The sequence below is a fragment of the Syngnathus scovelli genome, chromosome 7, assembly GCF_024217435.2.
Source record: "Syngnathus scovelli strain Florida chromosome 7, RoL_Ssco_1.2, whole genome shotgun sequence".
NCBI classification, from domain to species: domain Eukaryota; kingdom Metazoa; phylum Chordata; class Actinopteri; order Syngnathiformes; family Syngnathidae; genus Syngnathus; species Syngnathus scovelli.
Window position 1 is genome coordinate 15,165,001 of NC_090853.1, and position 18,291 is coordinate 15,183,291.

General features: G+C 40.7%; 2 protein-coding genes across 4 annotated transcripts in view; one reads left to right on the top strand and one right to left on the bottom strand.

Moving 5' to 3' along the window:
* efhd1 (EF-hand domain family, member D1) overlaps positions 1-9,700 on the top strand; it is a 41,077-nt gene extending 31,377 nt beyond the window's left edge. For both annotated transcript variants that reach the window (XM_049725930.1, XM_068651232.1), the window contains 2 exons: positions 2,868-3,002; positions 6,069-9,700. In XM_049725930.1, coding sequence (XP_049581887.1) covers positions 2,868-3,002; positions 6,069-6,203 — 270 coding nt within the window. In that variant the 3' untranslated portion in view covers positions 6,204-9,700. The remainder of the gene's footprint in view (positions 1-2,867; positions 3,003-6,068) is intronic.
* Positions 9,701-10,759: 1,059 nt separating this feature from the next.
* The window catches only part of kcnj13 (potassium inwardly rectifying channel subfamily J member 13), a 64,297-nt gene continuing 56,765 nt past the window's right edge, over positions 10,760-18,291 (bottom strand). For both annotated transcript variants that reach the window (XM_049725899.1, XM_049725900.2), the window contains exons 2-3: positions 17,046-17,573; positions 10,760-13,982 (exon numbers count right to left, since the gene is read on the bottom strand). In XM_049725899.1, the coding sequence (XP_049581856.1) occupies positions 13,408-13,982; positions 17,046-17,573 (1,103 nt within the window). In that variant the 3' untranslated portion in view covers positions 10,760-13,407. The remainder of the gene's footprint in view (positions 13,983-17,045; positions 17,574-18,291) is intronic.

The following is an 18,291-nucleotide window of genomic DNA, read 5'->3' on the forward strand; positions in this document are numbered from 1 at the left end:
CAGTGTTCGAGCCCCATCCACCGTCCCCGGACAGCCAGCTGCCGAGCACCGGCCCCTGACTTCCAGCCACGGAGGTGGAAGAGAGCGCCGTAGAATAGGACCGGGTGTGCGTAAAAGCCATGTCCGAGCCCCATCCACCGTCCCCGGACAGCCACCTGGCCGAGCGCCGGCCCCTGACTTCCATCCACGGAGGTGAAAGAGAGCTCCGTAGAGTAGGACCGGGCGTGCGTAAAAGCCATGTCCGAGCCCCATCCACCGTCCCCGGACAGCCACCTGGCCGAGCGCCGGCCCCCGACTTCCATCCACGGAGGTGAAAGAGAGCTTCGTAGAGTAGCCATAATAGTTTTTCAAACTTTCTGTGTCACTCCAAATCATTAAATCCTTCAAACTCTTCGTCCTCCGTGCCACGTACAAACAAAGCCGCTAATGATGCCGGTAGTACGTGGGGCCTTTCGTCATCTTCGTCATCCCGTGATCAAATCCTTTGTCCTTTATGTAAACATCCGCCGCGCCGCCGACGTCACTTGCAGTTCAAATTACAGTAATCCCTTGCTACATCGCAGTGCGGTTTTTGCGGTTTCACTTTTTTTTTGGGGGGGGGGGAATTTTGAAAATTTGTGAAAATATTCACATGTCGCTCCTCGGTATAAGTCGCCCCCCCACCCAAACTATGAAAAAAAAATGTGACTTATAGTCCCACAAATACGGTAATTAAAATCTCATAACAGCAGTCATCACACATAAAAACACTCAATAAAGCACATGGAATAAAAAACTTGTTTTCGATTGTGCGTACCACTCCGTTTGGAAAGACATGCTCCTAAGTCCCGTTGTCCGAGTCAAACCTTTTAACTCCGGAGTTGCTCTTCCTTTACTAATGACCTCCTGCTTCGACCGAATATCCATCGTTGAAAATCGTTTGGATATGTAAACCTCCATTGTAAAACGAAATGTAAAAACGGAAAAAAACAAAAAACAAAAAACAAATGTAAAACGAAACAAATGGACGACTGCTCCTCAGTTGTTCACTGTAAATTTGAACTGGAGATCTCTTATTCTACAGGTAGGCGCATGAAGCATCCCGGGATCACCAGCACCCCCTGCCATAAGGCTGGAGAACCTTTACGGCTTTGAAAAGAGATCTTATTGAGGCTACGAAGAAAGGTTCTGCTCCCCTTTGCCATGTTTAGATTCTAAAGAAACACGACGTTACAGACAGATGACAAAAAACACAAGATATTATATACACCAGCTTAACTACGGAAATTAGTTAATATAGCCACAGTGTTTGAACACTTAAACAGCGACATAAAGACAGAGAGCAGTTCAGTCTAACTGCATAGCTTGTCAACACAGGCAGCCGTGTGATTACGCAATCCTCAGAGGAGGCGAGACAGGACGTTGGCTCCTCCGAGCGGATCGTCTTCGGTTTTAAAATAACTATAAAAATTCTGCGATTTTGGTTCAAAATGATACGAGATTAAAAGGAAAATTACTTTATAATGAAAACTATTGAATTTGTTTTTCCCCTTTTCATGATGGCAGGGGACGCGTAGCCTCCTCTGACCCCACGTCCCTAGTGTGTGTGTGTGTGTGTGTGTGTGTGTGTGTGTGTGTGTGTGTGTGTGTGTGTGTGTGTGTGTGTGTGTGTGTGTGTGTGTGTGTGTGTGTGTGTGTGTGTGTGTGTGTGTGTGTGTGTGTGTGTGTGTGTGTGTGTGTGTGTGTGTGTGTGTGTGTGTGTGTGTGTGTGTGTGTGTGTGCGCGTGTGCGCGCGTGTGCATACAGGGAGTCCTTGGTATACGACGGTCTTGAGTTGCGTTGTTTCGTGTTTACGACTTGCAGTATTTAAAGCCTTTTTTCGACCTAAGTGGTTTTGCGTCGTAAACCCTATCTTTAACGGAGAGCGTGGACACCTTGCGTGAGGAAGCTCATTTCGGCCGCTTGTATCCGGGATCTTGTTCTTTCAGTCATGACCCATAGCTTGTGAGCATAAGTGAGGGCAGGAGTGTAGATCGACCAGATCTTTTGGCTCAGCTCCCTCTTCACCACAACGGACTGGTACAGAGTCCGCATCACAGCAAATGCTGCACTGCTCCATCCTGCCCTTGCTTGTGAACAAGACTCCAAGATACTTGAACTTCTCCACTTGGGGCAGGATGTCATCCCCATCCCGGAGAGGGTGTCCACCCTTTTCCGACTGAGCACCATGGTCTCAGATTTGGAACCGCTACGAACCACTCTAGTGAGAGTTGAAGATCACGGCTTGAAGAAGCCAACAGGACAAGGACAGGTGTTTCAGAAATGTTTTGAATTGATTGATTGAACATTTATTGATCCCCGGGGGTGGGGAAATTCAGGCCCCAGCAGTATCCATACCACAGAGCGGGTATACAAAAGACACACAGATGGCATGAGTGCAACTCAATAGGCTCTCATATAGGCTCAGTATAGAGAAGGATTCGCCGAAAGACTTTGTTTCGTTGATGGTTCAGTTCCTTAAATCTATAGAAATGACGGACACAGTAAAGCAGTAAGCTTGAGATGAAAAATAAAACAAACTGTATTTCACTTTAATATTGCATGTCTATGCACTCGTTTTCATAGCATTAGCGTCAGCCTTTCTGCTGATTTTTAGCACTGCGCTCTGTTTTCAATTGTTGTAGGTGTATTTTGAGTAGTTGTATCAGATGAATTGCATCGAAGGTGCCGTATTATTCTTGGGGAACACAATAATGTGTTAAATGCATTTGTTAGCTTCTCGCTAACGCTACCATTAGCTTACTGGTTAACTTGACATTTTGAAGAACGACAACCGAGATTTACCATAAGCTACACCAAAACTGAAACTTTGTTCATCCCCCTCCCAGTTTTTGTTGATCTTTCGAAGAGCAGCAGCGGGGGAGCTGCAAGAAGAGAGTGGTCTTATGGCACTGGCCAGACTGTCTGAAATCAACGTCTCCACAGAGGGAGTGAGTGGGGCCAAAGACTTTTTTGAAGCTAAGGTACGTTGTTTCGTGCTCTGCCAGGTAAGTCATGTGTAATGCAAATTAAGTAATCAATTATTATGGGTAAGTTCTCCAGAAGGATAATCACGTTCCATGCTCAAATGCTGACTTGCATGTCATTGTTTTCTTCCTTTTACGACTATTGTCGGAGTTCACTGCCTTCAGTATAGCAGACTTACTGCAGAGATAAAAAACAAACAACTTGACTCAGGTTTGGCTGTCGTTTGTGTGTGAACATATGAGTGCTGAAAAACGGCCGTCGCAACCTCTTCCTGTTCGTGTCATAGCAACACACCCATTCAATTAAGACCTCTTGCTAGTAGAGGTCGACCGATAATGGGTTTTTCTATAACCGATGCCGATATTTAGAGGTTAGGGTTAACCGATGACCGACAGTTAACGTTAGACAGGTTTAATAAGGAAAATTGTGATGTCTGTGTGATGTTATTGGTCAAACGCATCACTTTATTACGCTAATTAAGTCTACTTTTACCCACAATGCACAATAGATTCTTGAGGTGAATTTTCATTAATGCAAATAAGTTGGATGGAAACCTGGCGCACGGTGCTGTGTGTATGAGCGGGTGCAGCGTTTGACTCATGAAAAATAAAACAACATAACATTGGGGCTAATGACGTTATGTAAAGCAAGCAGTCTCCTGATAGCTTTCGACTACAGTCCTTCAAGTTAACTGCAAGTTAGCAAATCTTGAACCAGCTGTCGCTGCCAGTTCCAGATGGTTTTATGCTATTCGTTATTTTTCTTTCACTAACTGAAGTAACACTTAATAGTTTACTAGTAACATACTGTAAATGTATGACCATAGGACTTTGAAATATCATAATGTAAGCCTTAACCTTCTCCCAGAACTGTTGAGTACGTATTCCAAACATTTTGGTTTGTGGTCGTTCACTAAGTCAGGCGGCAACATCAATGGAACATGCACCATTTACACGGGGCTGCCCGCTGATGTGCCTGGCTTTAAATCAGTGCTACAAAACACAAATATCGCAGATGCTGATGAATTAAAGGTATAACTGCCATTCGGCAACAGTCTGGGACCTCTAGTGTTAAAAAACACTAAATATCGACTGATATATTTTGTTTCACCACTACTTGCTAGTCTTAAAATGCATCAGTTGTTGCCAAAAACTGCCAGAATGTTAATGCAACATTTATTGAGTCTAACACTGTTGTAATTTAACAAAATTATCACAATAATTTGCTATAAGGTATCACTTACTATCTAGTAACTACACCTGATTTTTAAAGCCGATGAGTATGTTGAGCCGCAAATACCAAGTACAATTTGTTCTCTGAAAAGTAAGCTGTGTCAAGCTTGATGACCTTTTTTAATTGGTAACGAACGAAAAATAAAATATGTAGATGAAATATTTCATGGTATTTGCACGGAGTATTTCCTTTGTGTAGCCTTTAAACCAGGGGTGGGCAATTAATTTTTACAAGGGGCCACATGAAAAACCTGAGTTGTGTCAGAGGGCCAACCCTACGATAACTTAAACCTGCTCAATTTTCTTCCATTGTAAAATGCACTAAATTATTTATTTTAAATATTTGGCACTGGTAATTAGAAGAATTCAATTATTCAGTTTATATTTATATTAAGCTATGTGAAATTGTGGTGTATAGGTCAAATAAAAAAACAATCATTAATCAGTACAATTTATTCTTAACTTCTTTACCTTTTCCTCAAATGACAAAGCCGCTGCATCTCTGGGTGTGAAGTTTGATAAAAAAAAAAAAGTCCTTGTTGGGCTTGCAGTTTTGCTAGCAATGCATCAGCCTCTGATGCGCCCCGTTTATCAGACAGATGTATTTTTTCTCATGCTTGGTCGTGTAGTGGCGACTCAAATTATATTCTTTAAACACAGCGATCTGTGTACCACAAATCAGGCACACGGCTTTACCTTTCATTTCTGTAAAGAAATACTTGGCAGTCCATGTCTTGTTGAAAACACGGCGCTCCTTGTCAACTTTTCTTTTCTGAGGGTCAGCACACATTTCTCGGGCAGCCCGCGGGCCGTAATTTGCCCAGGTCTGCTTTAAACGGTGCACAGTTGAACTGCTGGGATAGCTAAAGTATACATACTGTAAATATGTTTTTAGAACTCTTTTATTATTATAACAACTTATTATAACAAGGTACAAGTGTACATACTGTAAATATGTTTTATTACTTTTTTATTATTTAATTTTTTATAATAAGGTACAATACTGTAAATGTGTTTTTAGAACTCTTATTATTATAACAGCTTTTTTTAATAACAAGGTACAAGTGTACGTACTGCAATTGTGTGGGCACTCTCTGCCTTCTGCTGGCGTGCCGGCAACTTTTGTGCCATAATTCCTCAATTTAGAATTTTTTTATTTAGAATTTTTTATTTTTTGGGGTGGAGGGTAGCCGCGATGTACTGAAGCTGGGATAAATGAACCGCGATGTAGCGAGGGATTACTGTACTTAACATAAAAAATCGAGAATGTAGGCTGTGACAGTAACAAAGTGAACTATATTTTTTCAGAGCACACTGGAAGAAGGTTTGATTTAAAGCATAGATCATTTTGACCTGGTGTTGAAAAAGTTTATTTTTCATTTCTCATGTCACACTTCAAGACCATCCTTTCAGAGAAGCTACCCTTATCTATTCAATATGCGCTACCAACTATTACAAACTGGGGATATTTTAAGAGCTACTGAGGATTTTCTGATCCTGCCATATTTTCCTTTTGACCCTCTTAAGCACTCTCACACCTCATCTTATGCCCTTCTATGGAAATAGGCAAGGAGCTTATGCTTCTGCCGACAAGGTGGATTGCACAAAGATATTTGTAAAGAACGTGTAGGACTAGTATTTCAACCACATACATAGAAATAAATCATTATTACCGATGTTTTAAAACTTCTTCACCGATAGCAGGGCAGGGTAATAATGTACAGTACTGGGCAAAATCTTAGGACATCGTGAGCTTTAGATGCTTTGCACAGAAGGCTGGCAATAATGACAATTATGCAAAGACGTTTTTGTGTTTGTGTGTGTCACCAGATGCAGGCACTGTCTGTGGGCAGCAAGTTTGAGGCTGAGATCCGCGAGGAGAAGGAAGAACGCAAGAAACAGGAAATGGAAAAAAAAGAGAGGCGAGCCGCTTTCAAAGAGCTGCAGTCGGCTTTTTGCTCATGACGCTGTACAGGAAGTGGATAGCAATCCTGAAAACGCACATTCTGTTAGTCAGATTTTCAAAGTACATTTACATTACTTATATTCTTAAATGATAATGCTCAGAATTTGGCACTTTATCACAAAGTTAGGTAAACACTCAGTATTATTATGATAAATTGTGTTTAACAATGATAAATTGTGTTTAAATGCATTACATCAAACAGGAAAACCAGTAGGGACCAGGAACCAGAACAAATGTGTGTGTGTGTGTCCACGTGCCATTGCATTACATTTTCACCCTAAAGTCAAAATATTAATTTTCTTGTGTAATCTGTAAACCCTGTATAGTATATGCTGTCATGCATCCCCTCATTGGCTTAAATGTACTCTTGATTCGACTGAGTCTGTCAAGTTTGATGTTCCAGGATGGTTGTTTCACCCTCGCTTTTTTGTTTAAAATACCATTCAAATCTGTGTATATTAGAGAGACATTTGGTGTGCGTGTTTGTGTGACTAATATATTTCATACATAATTGCATGACAATATTGCCTCATTGGGCTGGTAGAGGGAAAGATTCATGGATAAAACCTCAAACCAAACTACCCTGGCCTGAGTCATTATTTGACATAAATCACTTTTTTGCCTAAATCATCTCATGACACTGACCTCCTCTGCTCAAAGCGCTTACTATATCATGCCATTCCACCCATGACATAAAATTATTGATATTTTCCATATTTGGTTCAGTGTTTTCTAAGAAAACTAATAAAAAATAATGACTCAGGAGGTTATTTTAAGAAGGTGACTATAAATGAAAATAGCCTGAAGCAGCTGTGAAGAATTAGTCCAAATTATACTGTTTGGCTAATGTGAGAAGTATTTTTGTTCTGTACCTTCCATACTGATCTAAAGATTCAGATTAGCTTTCCTTAAATGAGTATGTGCCATTTCTTTCTCACAGTGACATAACAAGAGTGTCAATGTCCTACCTTAGCAAACAAAATGAAGCGCAGAAAATCTTGCCCTTAAAGGGGAAGTCAAGTTAAAAATGTTATTTACAATACGCTCAATGCACCCCCAAAAGGACAGACTTGCAGTATAACCTAGACTGAAGTCTGCTTCCCTGACTTTTCCCCCCACTTAAAACACTGTTATCAGTGCATTTTTGCATGCAGAGAGTGAACATCACTGGCAGCATCGACCATTCATGATGCAAATGAATCTTTCAGTAGCAGTAATGCTCAGAATTTGGCACTTCATAACAGTTACGTAAACACTCACATCACGAGTGCTGGCTGTTGTTACTTAAACTGACCATTCTGTTTTCAAATTTGCCTCCCAAGGCGTGCTAGCTATTGTACAGTAAACAGCATTTCTGTCACCTTGATTTGTTGGTCATGGCAGAGCTGTGACAGCCAAATTCCTCTTGCAAAACACATCGGTAGCAGTTTGCATCTATTAATACGTTTGAAAAGTTGAAGTCCACAACAGCTGGTGGAGGAGAAATTAAATGGGTTTCAAACATACGGCACTTAAAAATCCACTTAAGATGGACTTTTCCAGAAGAGCTATTATTCATTGCGAGAAGTAACGCCACACCTTGTAATGTGTGTTTTAGTATTGATGGTGCTAGTTGCGACGTGACAGTGGTGGATGGCATTTACAGCTTGGATAAGTCTCCACTGAAGGATCAGCTACCATATGCATGGACTGCCGCTGTTATGGAGCATGCAGTACAAATGTTTTCTCATTTTGTGTTTGAAGTAACTGGTGGGTTTTTGTTGTTGTTGTTCTGGCTCCCAAATTATTGTAGTTTGACGTCCTCATGAAACTGGATACAGTTGAGTGAATGTTTAGCAATACCTGTTGCAGATGCAGGATACATGAGTAGCCACGTATTTTTCGCCTTTAAGTTCGGTTTGCTTCATTTTGATTAAAAATATACAGGAATCTGATATTGTTAAAACATTTATATAGATATCAGTCAGCACTGAAGAATCAAATCTGTTGCACACTTTTTACTTTTTTCTAGCCTCTTGAAATCTGCTGGGATCGGTCAATGGGAGCCCATGGCAATTAAGGACGGAGTAGTAACTGCACTTGACGATCCCAAAGTGTAAAAACGTGTGACTCTGACTAGAAAAAGTCAGATTTGTATTTTGGCTCATGTAGGCAGCGCTTCATCACCAAGCTGCTAAATTATCTTTGAAAATTAGTGTGTGTTTGTATGTGTTTGCGATGTGTGCATCAGCCATAGCCAAATCCAAATACCTCACAGCAGAGCTGGTGTTTCCATTTCAGTTCGTCTGTTGCTTGAAAATGGCAGCTTGAGTCTTTGGTAGAGAAACTGTGTGTGGAGTCCTATTATGTAAATTAGCTGAGCTGTTCGTCACAATCCAGTAAAACCCAGAATGGTTTGGTCATGGCCCAGAAATAGGCAGCTAAAGAAAAAACATTGATTGTCTCACTGTGGAGACCCAACACTATGTATCCAAATAAAAAAAAAAAAACATCTTAACCAAGATGATTTGCGTATTTAGAGAGACAAAAAAATGTTGGTTGTTACACATTTAAACTACACACATTCCTAATAGTGTTGTTTGAGCAATTTTGAACCATCGTTGGAAGCGTAAGTAATGCTTTAGGTTTTTTGTGTGCTGAATACACACACAAATAAGAATGTTACAGAATAGACAAAAAATATGTTAAACAATTATCTTGAAATGTGTTATTGTAATTTGCTGTTTTTGCAACCCTCCAGCACCATCATCATCATCATCATCATCTAGTGTCTTGCCTGGAACAGGCATTGACGGCCATAGCCCTCCATTCTTCTCTGTCATCCGAAGCTTTCATGAACTGGTTGTTTGTTAGCTCTTTATGAGTTGCCCATTCATTGAGGCTGTCCACATACATTTGTCGTTTGCGTCCTCTGCTTCTCTTTCCCTCAATCTTTGCTGTTGCGCTGAGATGTTCTATTCCCTTTGTTCTGTAGGTGTGCCCAAAGAATTTCATCTGTCTTTTTCGTACTGTATTGAGGAGTGATGTTTTCATATTCATGAAATATTCTCCAGCACCACCCACCCCTTATCCCACTCTCCTCCAGTCATTGCTGCAGTAATGTGTGCTTTAAAATCATGTCGAAGTAAAAGAGTCACAATGTAATGCATGACAGAAGAGCAGTCAAGTATAAACAGCGATGTCATCGAAAAGTGAAGAACTACATCAGTAATTGCTCAAGAAATCTGATCTAGGCCCTTTATTCTCTCTCTCCTACAAGTCGCATATTGTAGCCTACCTGTATAGCAATGACTAATGTGTGTATCACTTACCCTCTTGAGTATTTTCTTGTTGAAAAGTGACCATGTATTTTTTCATAGATACAATGGTATATATAATTTGTTTTAGTAGAGGCTTATAAGTCTCCAAGCATAAATATGATCAGTGAAATATATTTTTGCGCTTCTGAAAATATATTCTGTAATCACAGTTGCTAAAATAAAATACTAAAACATGATGTGAAACAGTCTCATTGATAGGAGATAGATTGGGAAAAATCCTTGAATTCTGCCTTACTATCTAGCAAGCATGAGGGAAGACAATTTCTTGTACGAGTCATCCAGTGTCCATTATGTTGTTTTTCTGCCACACTATCAAGCAAGCAAGCATGAGGGAAGACAATTTCTTGTATGAGTCATCAGTGTCCATTGTGTTTTGATTACCAGCATGCAATGCAGGCCACATGATTCACCTGATTTAATAGACTTTTGTGACTCACCTGTCTAGGCAATCTGGCTATTTTTCTACGCAGCTCAGGCATCACTGCCATCTTGATGTCGTCCATGTCCTCAAAACGGGTCCCCATGAGCTTGGGAAAGCGGGAAGTAGGGAACTTGCTCCAGTCTAACAGCAATTCTCTACTTTCCCCGGAAAAATCAGATGCCCAGAATTGTAAGATGATGCAGTGTCATGAAGCTGCCACACTGAAGGGGAGAACTCTACAGTAGTTACGGTTTCATATCCTTTGTAACTATAATAATGATGATAATAATGAGTCATAAAACACAGGAAAAATACGTTCCCAGAGGCCACTTGTAATTTCTAGACTAAAAATAATGATTGTTTCTTATGTAAAAGATATTTTTTTGAGATGAAGAATGTTGGGTTTTCATTAGCGGTAAGGGATAAAATCATTGTAAAAACTAATCAATCAATAAAATGAAATACACCACTTGGTGTGGAATGTGATAAATCATAGTCTAAATTTCACTTTTCGAATTAAACGGGAATAAATTGTTCTAAAAAAACATTAAAATTTATTATTAGATAAACGTGTCCGACTCACAAATGTGTGGGTCAGCACTCGAACCTTCTCTCCGGCTTTCCTGTTTGGATTTTTGCACGTTCTACCGTCTTTGCGTTAGTTTTCTCTGTACTCAGAAACATGCACGTGAGGTCCACCACCACGTAGAGGCAGCATTGCTACTGTAGTTGTTAGGTCATTTTCCCCCCTGACATTAGTCTTACCTCTTGTGTCTTGAGACTTGATATTGAAAAAAAGTGTTAATGGCCAGGCTTGTTTAGAAAATATTTATTTCTTGAAATGTACACTGTACAAAGGCACTACAACATTTGAGACACAGTGACATCCCACCCATCACAATCATACACTGTGGAGTGTTCTTTCTCATTTGTCTGAAGCAGCTAAAGAAATTTCCTTTATCAGAACTATTTGATTGTGCAGCTATTTTCTATCATACCAATGACAATGCAAGCACCCATTTGTGTATTACAACACATAGAAATATGTCATCTTCGATAAATAAAAACTATGATTTACATGATTATTTGTGCAGTAGTTTTTCTAAATTAAAAGTACTCATCTAGAAATCAATTGTCAGTACTTTTTCATCAGTTTCTTTGTTCCAACATAGAATAAAGGATTTTCATTTGCCATTTTAGGCCACAAATTTCTTCATGAAACACTTTTTAATCAACATACTCTTACCTTGAACCCAAATTGATCTGTTACAATAACATAGCAACTGCGTGTTCATTCAACCTTTGTAACAACAACAATTAAGCATAGTTTATTAAAGGAGATCTTGTGGTTTTGTGTAAAATGTTGGCCAGCTTCTCTTAGTTCTCTTATTCATTAAGTATATGATGGTCAACAATGCTCTTTAAGAACAACAGTGCTTTCTGTCCCTTCTTTATATACATAAAATCTTCACTACCTCTTTGCACACTATTCCTATTTTAAAATATTGTATTTGCTCAATTAGTAAAAAAAAAACAAACAAAAAAACACGCAATGTGGAAAAAAATTAAAGGTTCATATAAAAAATTCAACTACAAATTCCAATCATTCAACATTTTTGCTTTAGCATTGGTTATAGGCTATTACAATTTACCTTGCAATTACCAGTGTAATCTAAATGTCTTTGCTGATTTGATGGAATGACAATGGGACAGATTATCCAATCAAGACAATGTCACAGTGTCAATAAAGGAAGTATCAAATGCGTCACCCACGTTTTTGGTAAGACATTCATCATTGACTATAGTTTCTTTTTTTAAGAGTCCCTTTTTACACACCATTAAAGATGCTAACCGGCTTTCATCAAAGGGAACACAGTTTGCCTACTTGAAATGTCATGCAGTTCACAATTCCTCAGAGTAGTGAAATTAACTGAAAGCACCAACTGTTGGGAAGGCACAAAAACTACATTCAACAATGCAAAATGCTGTAATCAGGGTCTCTACATGTGACTCCAGTGAGGTTGTATAGACACTAGTATACAGTTTCAATGGACGTGGATCTTATTCAGTGCCTGTAGGTGTTCAAACTGATGCATTTATTTGAATTTATACATTTTGGAAAGAGTAACTCCACTGCAAGGAAAAGCACCAAAGTCAAAAAGGTTGCATTAATGGGTGCTTTTAAACAATATTTATGACCAGTTGTTTGTGTGGGCTGTGTAATTTTTTCCCCCCCCGCTTTCTTTTACAGAATTATTTTGCTGTGCATAGTCGTAACACATTAAACAATCATACAGTTTTCACTGGTGTGGTCAAAACCAAACTTTGGCAGATGCATAAAGCGGTACGAAGGGACATTTTTCACATTTTGAGTGTTAGTATGCATGTATCTGGCTTCAAATTCATGTTTTGGGATTGTGAGGGGAAAAGACAATCTGGAGGAAATCCATGCAAGCACTAAGGGAGAGGATGTCAACTGCAACAGAAAGATCCAGATTATGATAGTAAAGATAAAACAGATTACAGTACTATATAATATGTTAATTCATGGCAGCACAGTGAACTAGTGGAACGCATGTCTGTCTTACATTTGAAAGGTATAGAGTTTAAATCTTGGCTCAATTCTTCCAAGTTGTGTATATTTACTTGTTTAAATGGACCCTGCAATTGACTGGCCAGTACAGTATGGAGCTCCGGACGTCATATTCCCTTTTTTTTTGGCAGTAAAGCAGCACCAGTATTCCAATGCCTAACAATTGAGCGAAGTGATAAAAGTAGCATTTATCCGTCAACATTCCGTCCAAGTTAATTCACATCCCACTTAGATGCAAAGGACACAATGATACAGTACCCGCTGGAGAGGATCTTGGATAGTCCTGATCGATCAAGCGCCAGGGGTACGTGTAAGTAACTATATGATCAAGTTCCATCAGCTGATTCAGTCACTGACTCACCTAATATGAAGTGATCGCTTCACAGGTGGTTACTGCCACAATGAGTTGTTCTTAGCCCTTTTTAATGTCTGCTATACATTTATGACACATTGGTTCTTGTTTTGCGAGTCTGAGTGATTACTCAAAGGGGTGACATGTTTTCTATACTGCCAAAGCCGCTTTGTGTACATTTAGCATTGTGGGAAGCGTGGCGTCAACGTCTGGAGCTCTATAGTATGGTGGATCCAGCTTCAAGTTCAGTCTTACAAGGAAAAGCAGTACGGAAAATGGATTGATAGCTTTTAATCAGAATTGGGCCTGTTCAGTTTCACCCCTTAAGGTCAATCTGTGCTCATTCTCTGGGAACACATGAAATGGTTAACGATTAAAAATTATTAAACACAAACTGTAATTTCCCTAGTCATCTACTTTCCAGCTGACAAAATACTGCGTCTGTTCCTTATCTACCCTCCACAAATGTACCTCATGCACTGCCCTTTGTCCCAGTATAATCGCCTCGCCAGTATTCTTACTCCATCCTGTCGCTGCCATCACCGTTGATCTGCACAACACAGTCCTTGTCCAAAGGGTCCTTAGAGTGCATAGTGTCAAAATGATGGTTGCTCACCACAAACCTTCCACAGGTATCCACCCCCAAGGCAGGTGCAAAGCAACGGTCAAACTGGATCTCCTGGCGCAGATAGGAGGTCCTCTTCTGGCAGGTGTCTCCTGTTCCTTCCTGAGAGGCTGATAGGAACACCACCAACTCAAAGTGATGGGATGTGCTTTCACGCAGGGCTGGGTAGAGGGGGCTCCGGCGGTCCAGGGGATGGTAAAAGGTGAGTGGGAAGATGAAGAAAGGGCAGGGATGCTGGCCCAGGTGGTCCACATAGAAGTCCAGGGAGGTTTGGTGCAGAGGTTGGCCTTCATGCTCCTCATAGAGCACAGCACTCACCTTCACATCAACCAGAGGGCGCCGCAGCAGGTTTGTGGCCCGTATCATGAGGCAAGTTTGGGCCTGGTGCTGTCCCACCACGCCTTGGTGGCTGAACTGGATGGCTCCGGCTCGCTTCTGAGGACAAGATATCTTGGCCACAAATGCACCTGGTAGACAATTGAGAATCAGCAAATTACATTCCTCATAACATCTCCTTTTACTGCGCAACTAGGTGCTTTTTGTTTGGGTTTTGGTAATACACTTTCTTAAAGATTGAGCAGTCTTTCTCAGAAAATCTACTCTGTACCCACAACCTGCCTGGTAAAAAGAAAAAAAATATTTTTAAATGAAAACATCATTCATCCATTCATGGCTTGCATGATGAAATGTGAGGATGACCTACATAAAGCAGAAAAATCCAGAAATTGTCACATCACAGCTGCCTCTTTCTGGAAATGACGAATTCACTCGGAAGTCGTTCGCTCAAATTGCTGCAGATGGGGATTATAGGAGTGAGTCCAGGCCCTAATTTGTGGGTATGTGTGCGGGTTCGTGTGTGCGGGTGCGCACGGGTGAGCGTGTGTGTGTGTGTGCGTGTAATACAATCAACAACAATTCCCAAACGACAATTCGACCTTTCTTCTTCTATATGACTGAGCAATAATACAGAAAGAAATACATTTGTGTATAAAACCCTAAACTATTCAACATAAATGCAATTAATTTTAATTGGTTATAGTTTGTTTTATATATGTAAATTTTATCATTTTTATATTATTCTGTTAAGTTATTTTTCATTTCACTTTTCACTCAGTTATTTTGTTAGTTATTGTTAACTATAACGGCCTTGCTGCAGACACATTCAATAAACTGTTCAACCGCAAACTTTAATCGCACTTTTCACTCAGTTATTTCGTTAGTTATTGTTAACCATAATGACCTTGCCTCAGACACATTCAATAAACTGTTCAACAGCAAACTTTGATCGCAGATGGCTTTGTGTGGCCCTCAACATGATGTATACACTGATTTAAAAAATATTTACTTGATTAATTTACTTTTATTTCTAACACTTATCGATTTTGAGTTTTACTTACCGGTTTCTACTGGTACTGTTTCTAAGTGACATGGAGGACGAAGAGTTTGAAGGATTTAAGGATTTGGAGTGACACAGAAGGTTTGAGAAACTATTATAGCTTTTATGCACGCCCGGTCCTACTCTACGGAGCTTTCTTTTACCTCCGTGGATTGAATTCGGGGACCGGTGCTCGGCCGGGTGGCTGTCCAGGGACGGTGTATGGTGCTCGGACATGGCTTTTACGCACGCCCGGTCCTACTCTACGGAGCTCTCTTTCACCTCCGTGGATAGAAGTCGGGGGCCGGCGCTCGGCTGGGTGGCTGTCCGGGGACGGTGGATGGGGCTCGGTCATGGCTTTTATGCACGCCCGGTCCTATTCTATGGATCTCTCTTCCACCTCCGTGGCTGGAAGTCCACGCCGCCACACGCCTGGAAGTTTGTTTTGTTAAATAAAGAGCCGTTTACCAAACCCACGTCCTTGTACTTTGTTAACGCTACAATATAGTTATAGTTATACTAGATCTGTGGAATAACGACGAGGCTGACGTCAGGGCGCACGCGCGGCGTTGTTGATAAAGGACGAGGAATTTGATCGATGGATTTAATGATTTAGAGTGCACAGATGGTTTGATAATATTATTGCTTATATAATAGTTATTTGATATCTAATTTATATATCGTTATATCGGCCTGTGGAATATTTTGAAGTGCAAGCGCCGTCAGCGGCGCACACCCATTGTTGACAAAGGACCATCGATGGATTTAATGAATTGGAGTGACACAGATGGTTTTATAAACGTGTTATTTATGTAATAGTTTTTTATAATAACTCTGAATGTTACGTCAGGCCCGTTCTCAGCTCTTCGTTTGTGTTTATGTCACGTTAGCATACCTATTGTTTAGCCTGTTGTTGCTCGTTCATGTCTGTTCTTAGTGTTGGATTTTGTCGAATAAATTTCCCCCCAAAATGCGACTTATGCTCCGGAGCGACTTATATATGTTTTTTTTCACGTTATTGTGCATTTTATGGCTAATGCGACCTATATTTCGGAGTGACTTTTAGTCCGAAAATTACGGTATTTTGTCCTTCTTTTGATCAACTAAAGCTTGTGCAAAAGAGCTTCCCATGAGTTATAATTTATAGCCATGATAACTTTACTGACGCAACCTCTTGCTGAACTTAATCCTTAATTTATAAATATTGCTAACTATTCCAATACTATGGACCGCTTTAGAGTTTATATACATTGTAGCGTCTTTCTGGGGGCGTGCCTTAGCTGGAGTGAAAATATCTAGTGTGCTCGCTTGAAAACGCAGGTTATCATACATTATGTAGTCATGTATGGGAAAAAAACGATCTGTATGTCGGAATTATGTCGGAAGATATGTGAAAAAACAGTAATTTGAGTGAATATGAGCATAAACTCACTCTCCACGATCGTTAATGTTAGAATACTCTAACAAGTCGAGTGACGACTTATGTGTTATGCAGTCACAAGTGGTACCAAGTCAGTGACAGGACAGAAGACAAGGATGATTTTACAGATTGGAGTGGACAATATTAGGAATGTGCATTTAAATTTTGGTGGAAATTGGTCGTAGTTTTTGGATGATTAGCAACGCTAAAGTTGTTACTGAGAAAACAGATGTGCCAGATATGGCCCGCCACATCATTTTATGTGGCCCACGAAGACAAATTGTGCATCAAATTCGTGTGTCATTACTGGAATTGCAAATTGTCTTCACTTTTAATAATATCTTTTTTTATATATATATTTGACCAGTTTTCACTAGTCTGATTTGAAAACGAGTGAGTTATTTGTCAGTATTGTAGCTTTTACTGTATATAATATGAGGTGCTCATACATTTATTTGGGTTGACAGTCATAATAGCCCTCCGAAAGAAGCTATGACTACAATGCGGCCCGCAAAAAAAAATTAGTTTGACACCCCTCTACATTGTAGAGTATGGACCTACATTACAGTATATTGTTGTTAGAAAAAAAAATTGAGGGCGGATTTGGTATCAATGCCCCAAAAAATCATCTAAGACTGATTTTCCGTTCATTTGTTACTGGCAACTTGGCTTGCATTTCATTCCAAATGTCTTGAGTTGCATGTTGGTCGATAGAAGGGTTGCGGAATAGTGTACCTGTGATGAATGCTTCAAGCATGAGCCCCAGCAGCATCTGTACAGCCAGTAGTGCTATTGCACTTGGACAGTCCCCACTGGGGAACATGGTTCCATAGCCGATGGTGAGCTGCGTCTCAAGGGAGAATGAGAAAGCGGCGGTGAAGCTGGTGATGTGTTTCACACAAACCACATGCCCCTGCGGGGGTGCGTCATGATCCAGCACATCCAAGTCTCCATTGATGTGGGCCAGCAAATACCAAAGACAAGCAAACAGCAGCCAGTGGGCCACAAAGGATGCACAGAAGGCTAAGAGGACCCATCTCCAGCGCAGACCCACTAACTGTCCCCAAACGTCATGCAGGGCAATCAGCCAGGCTCGGCTCGACGCTCCGAGCCACGAGCCAGAGGAACATAGCGGAGGACGAAGGGTGCAATGTCCATCTTTGGTGACCAGACGTTGTCGCTTTGGTAACGATAGAAGAGGGGTGGAGGACACCTTGCCATCCAGAACGCTGCTATTGGATTTGGTTGTCATCTTTAAAGATCCTGGAATAAATTAAATAAACACAAGTTTGATGTTTAATTTGTTATCAAAGCTAAAATTAATTTAATGGATTGTATGGATTGTATCTATACAGGACTGTACATATAGTACTTTCGGAGGAATATATATATATATATATATACACACACACACACACACACACACACACACACACACACACACACACACACACACACACGCACGCACGCACGCACACACACACACACACACACACACACACACACACACACACACACACACACACACACACACATTGGGGAGAATAAGTATTTGATACACTGCTGATTTTTCAGGTTTTCCCACTTGCAAAGCATGTAGAAGTCTGTAATTTCTATCATAGGTTCTCTTCGCAGCGTGGAGCTCTCCGGAAAATCAAAGGGAGGTGGTCTCTGTTTCTACATTAATGAACGTTGGTGTACTGATGTCACGGTGTTGAAAGAGTCTTGCAGCCCTCTCCTAGAAACACTTTTCATAAACTGTCGGCCTTTCTATTTACCACGGGAGTTCTCCTCGATCGTCATGGCGGCTGTTTACATTCCACCACACGCACGTGCAAGTGAAGCCACGCAGATGCTGGCTGACCAGGTGACAGACATGGAGAAACTTCTACCAATCACTGTTCTGGGTGATCTTAACAGGGCGAACCTCACACACGAACTCCCCAGATACACCCGCCAGAGGGGCACAGACACTAGACCA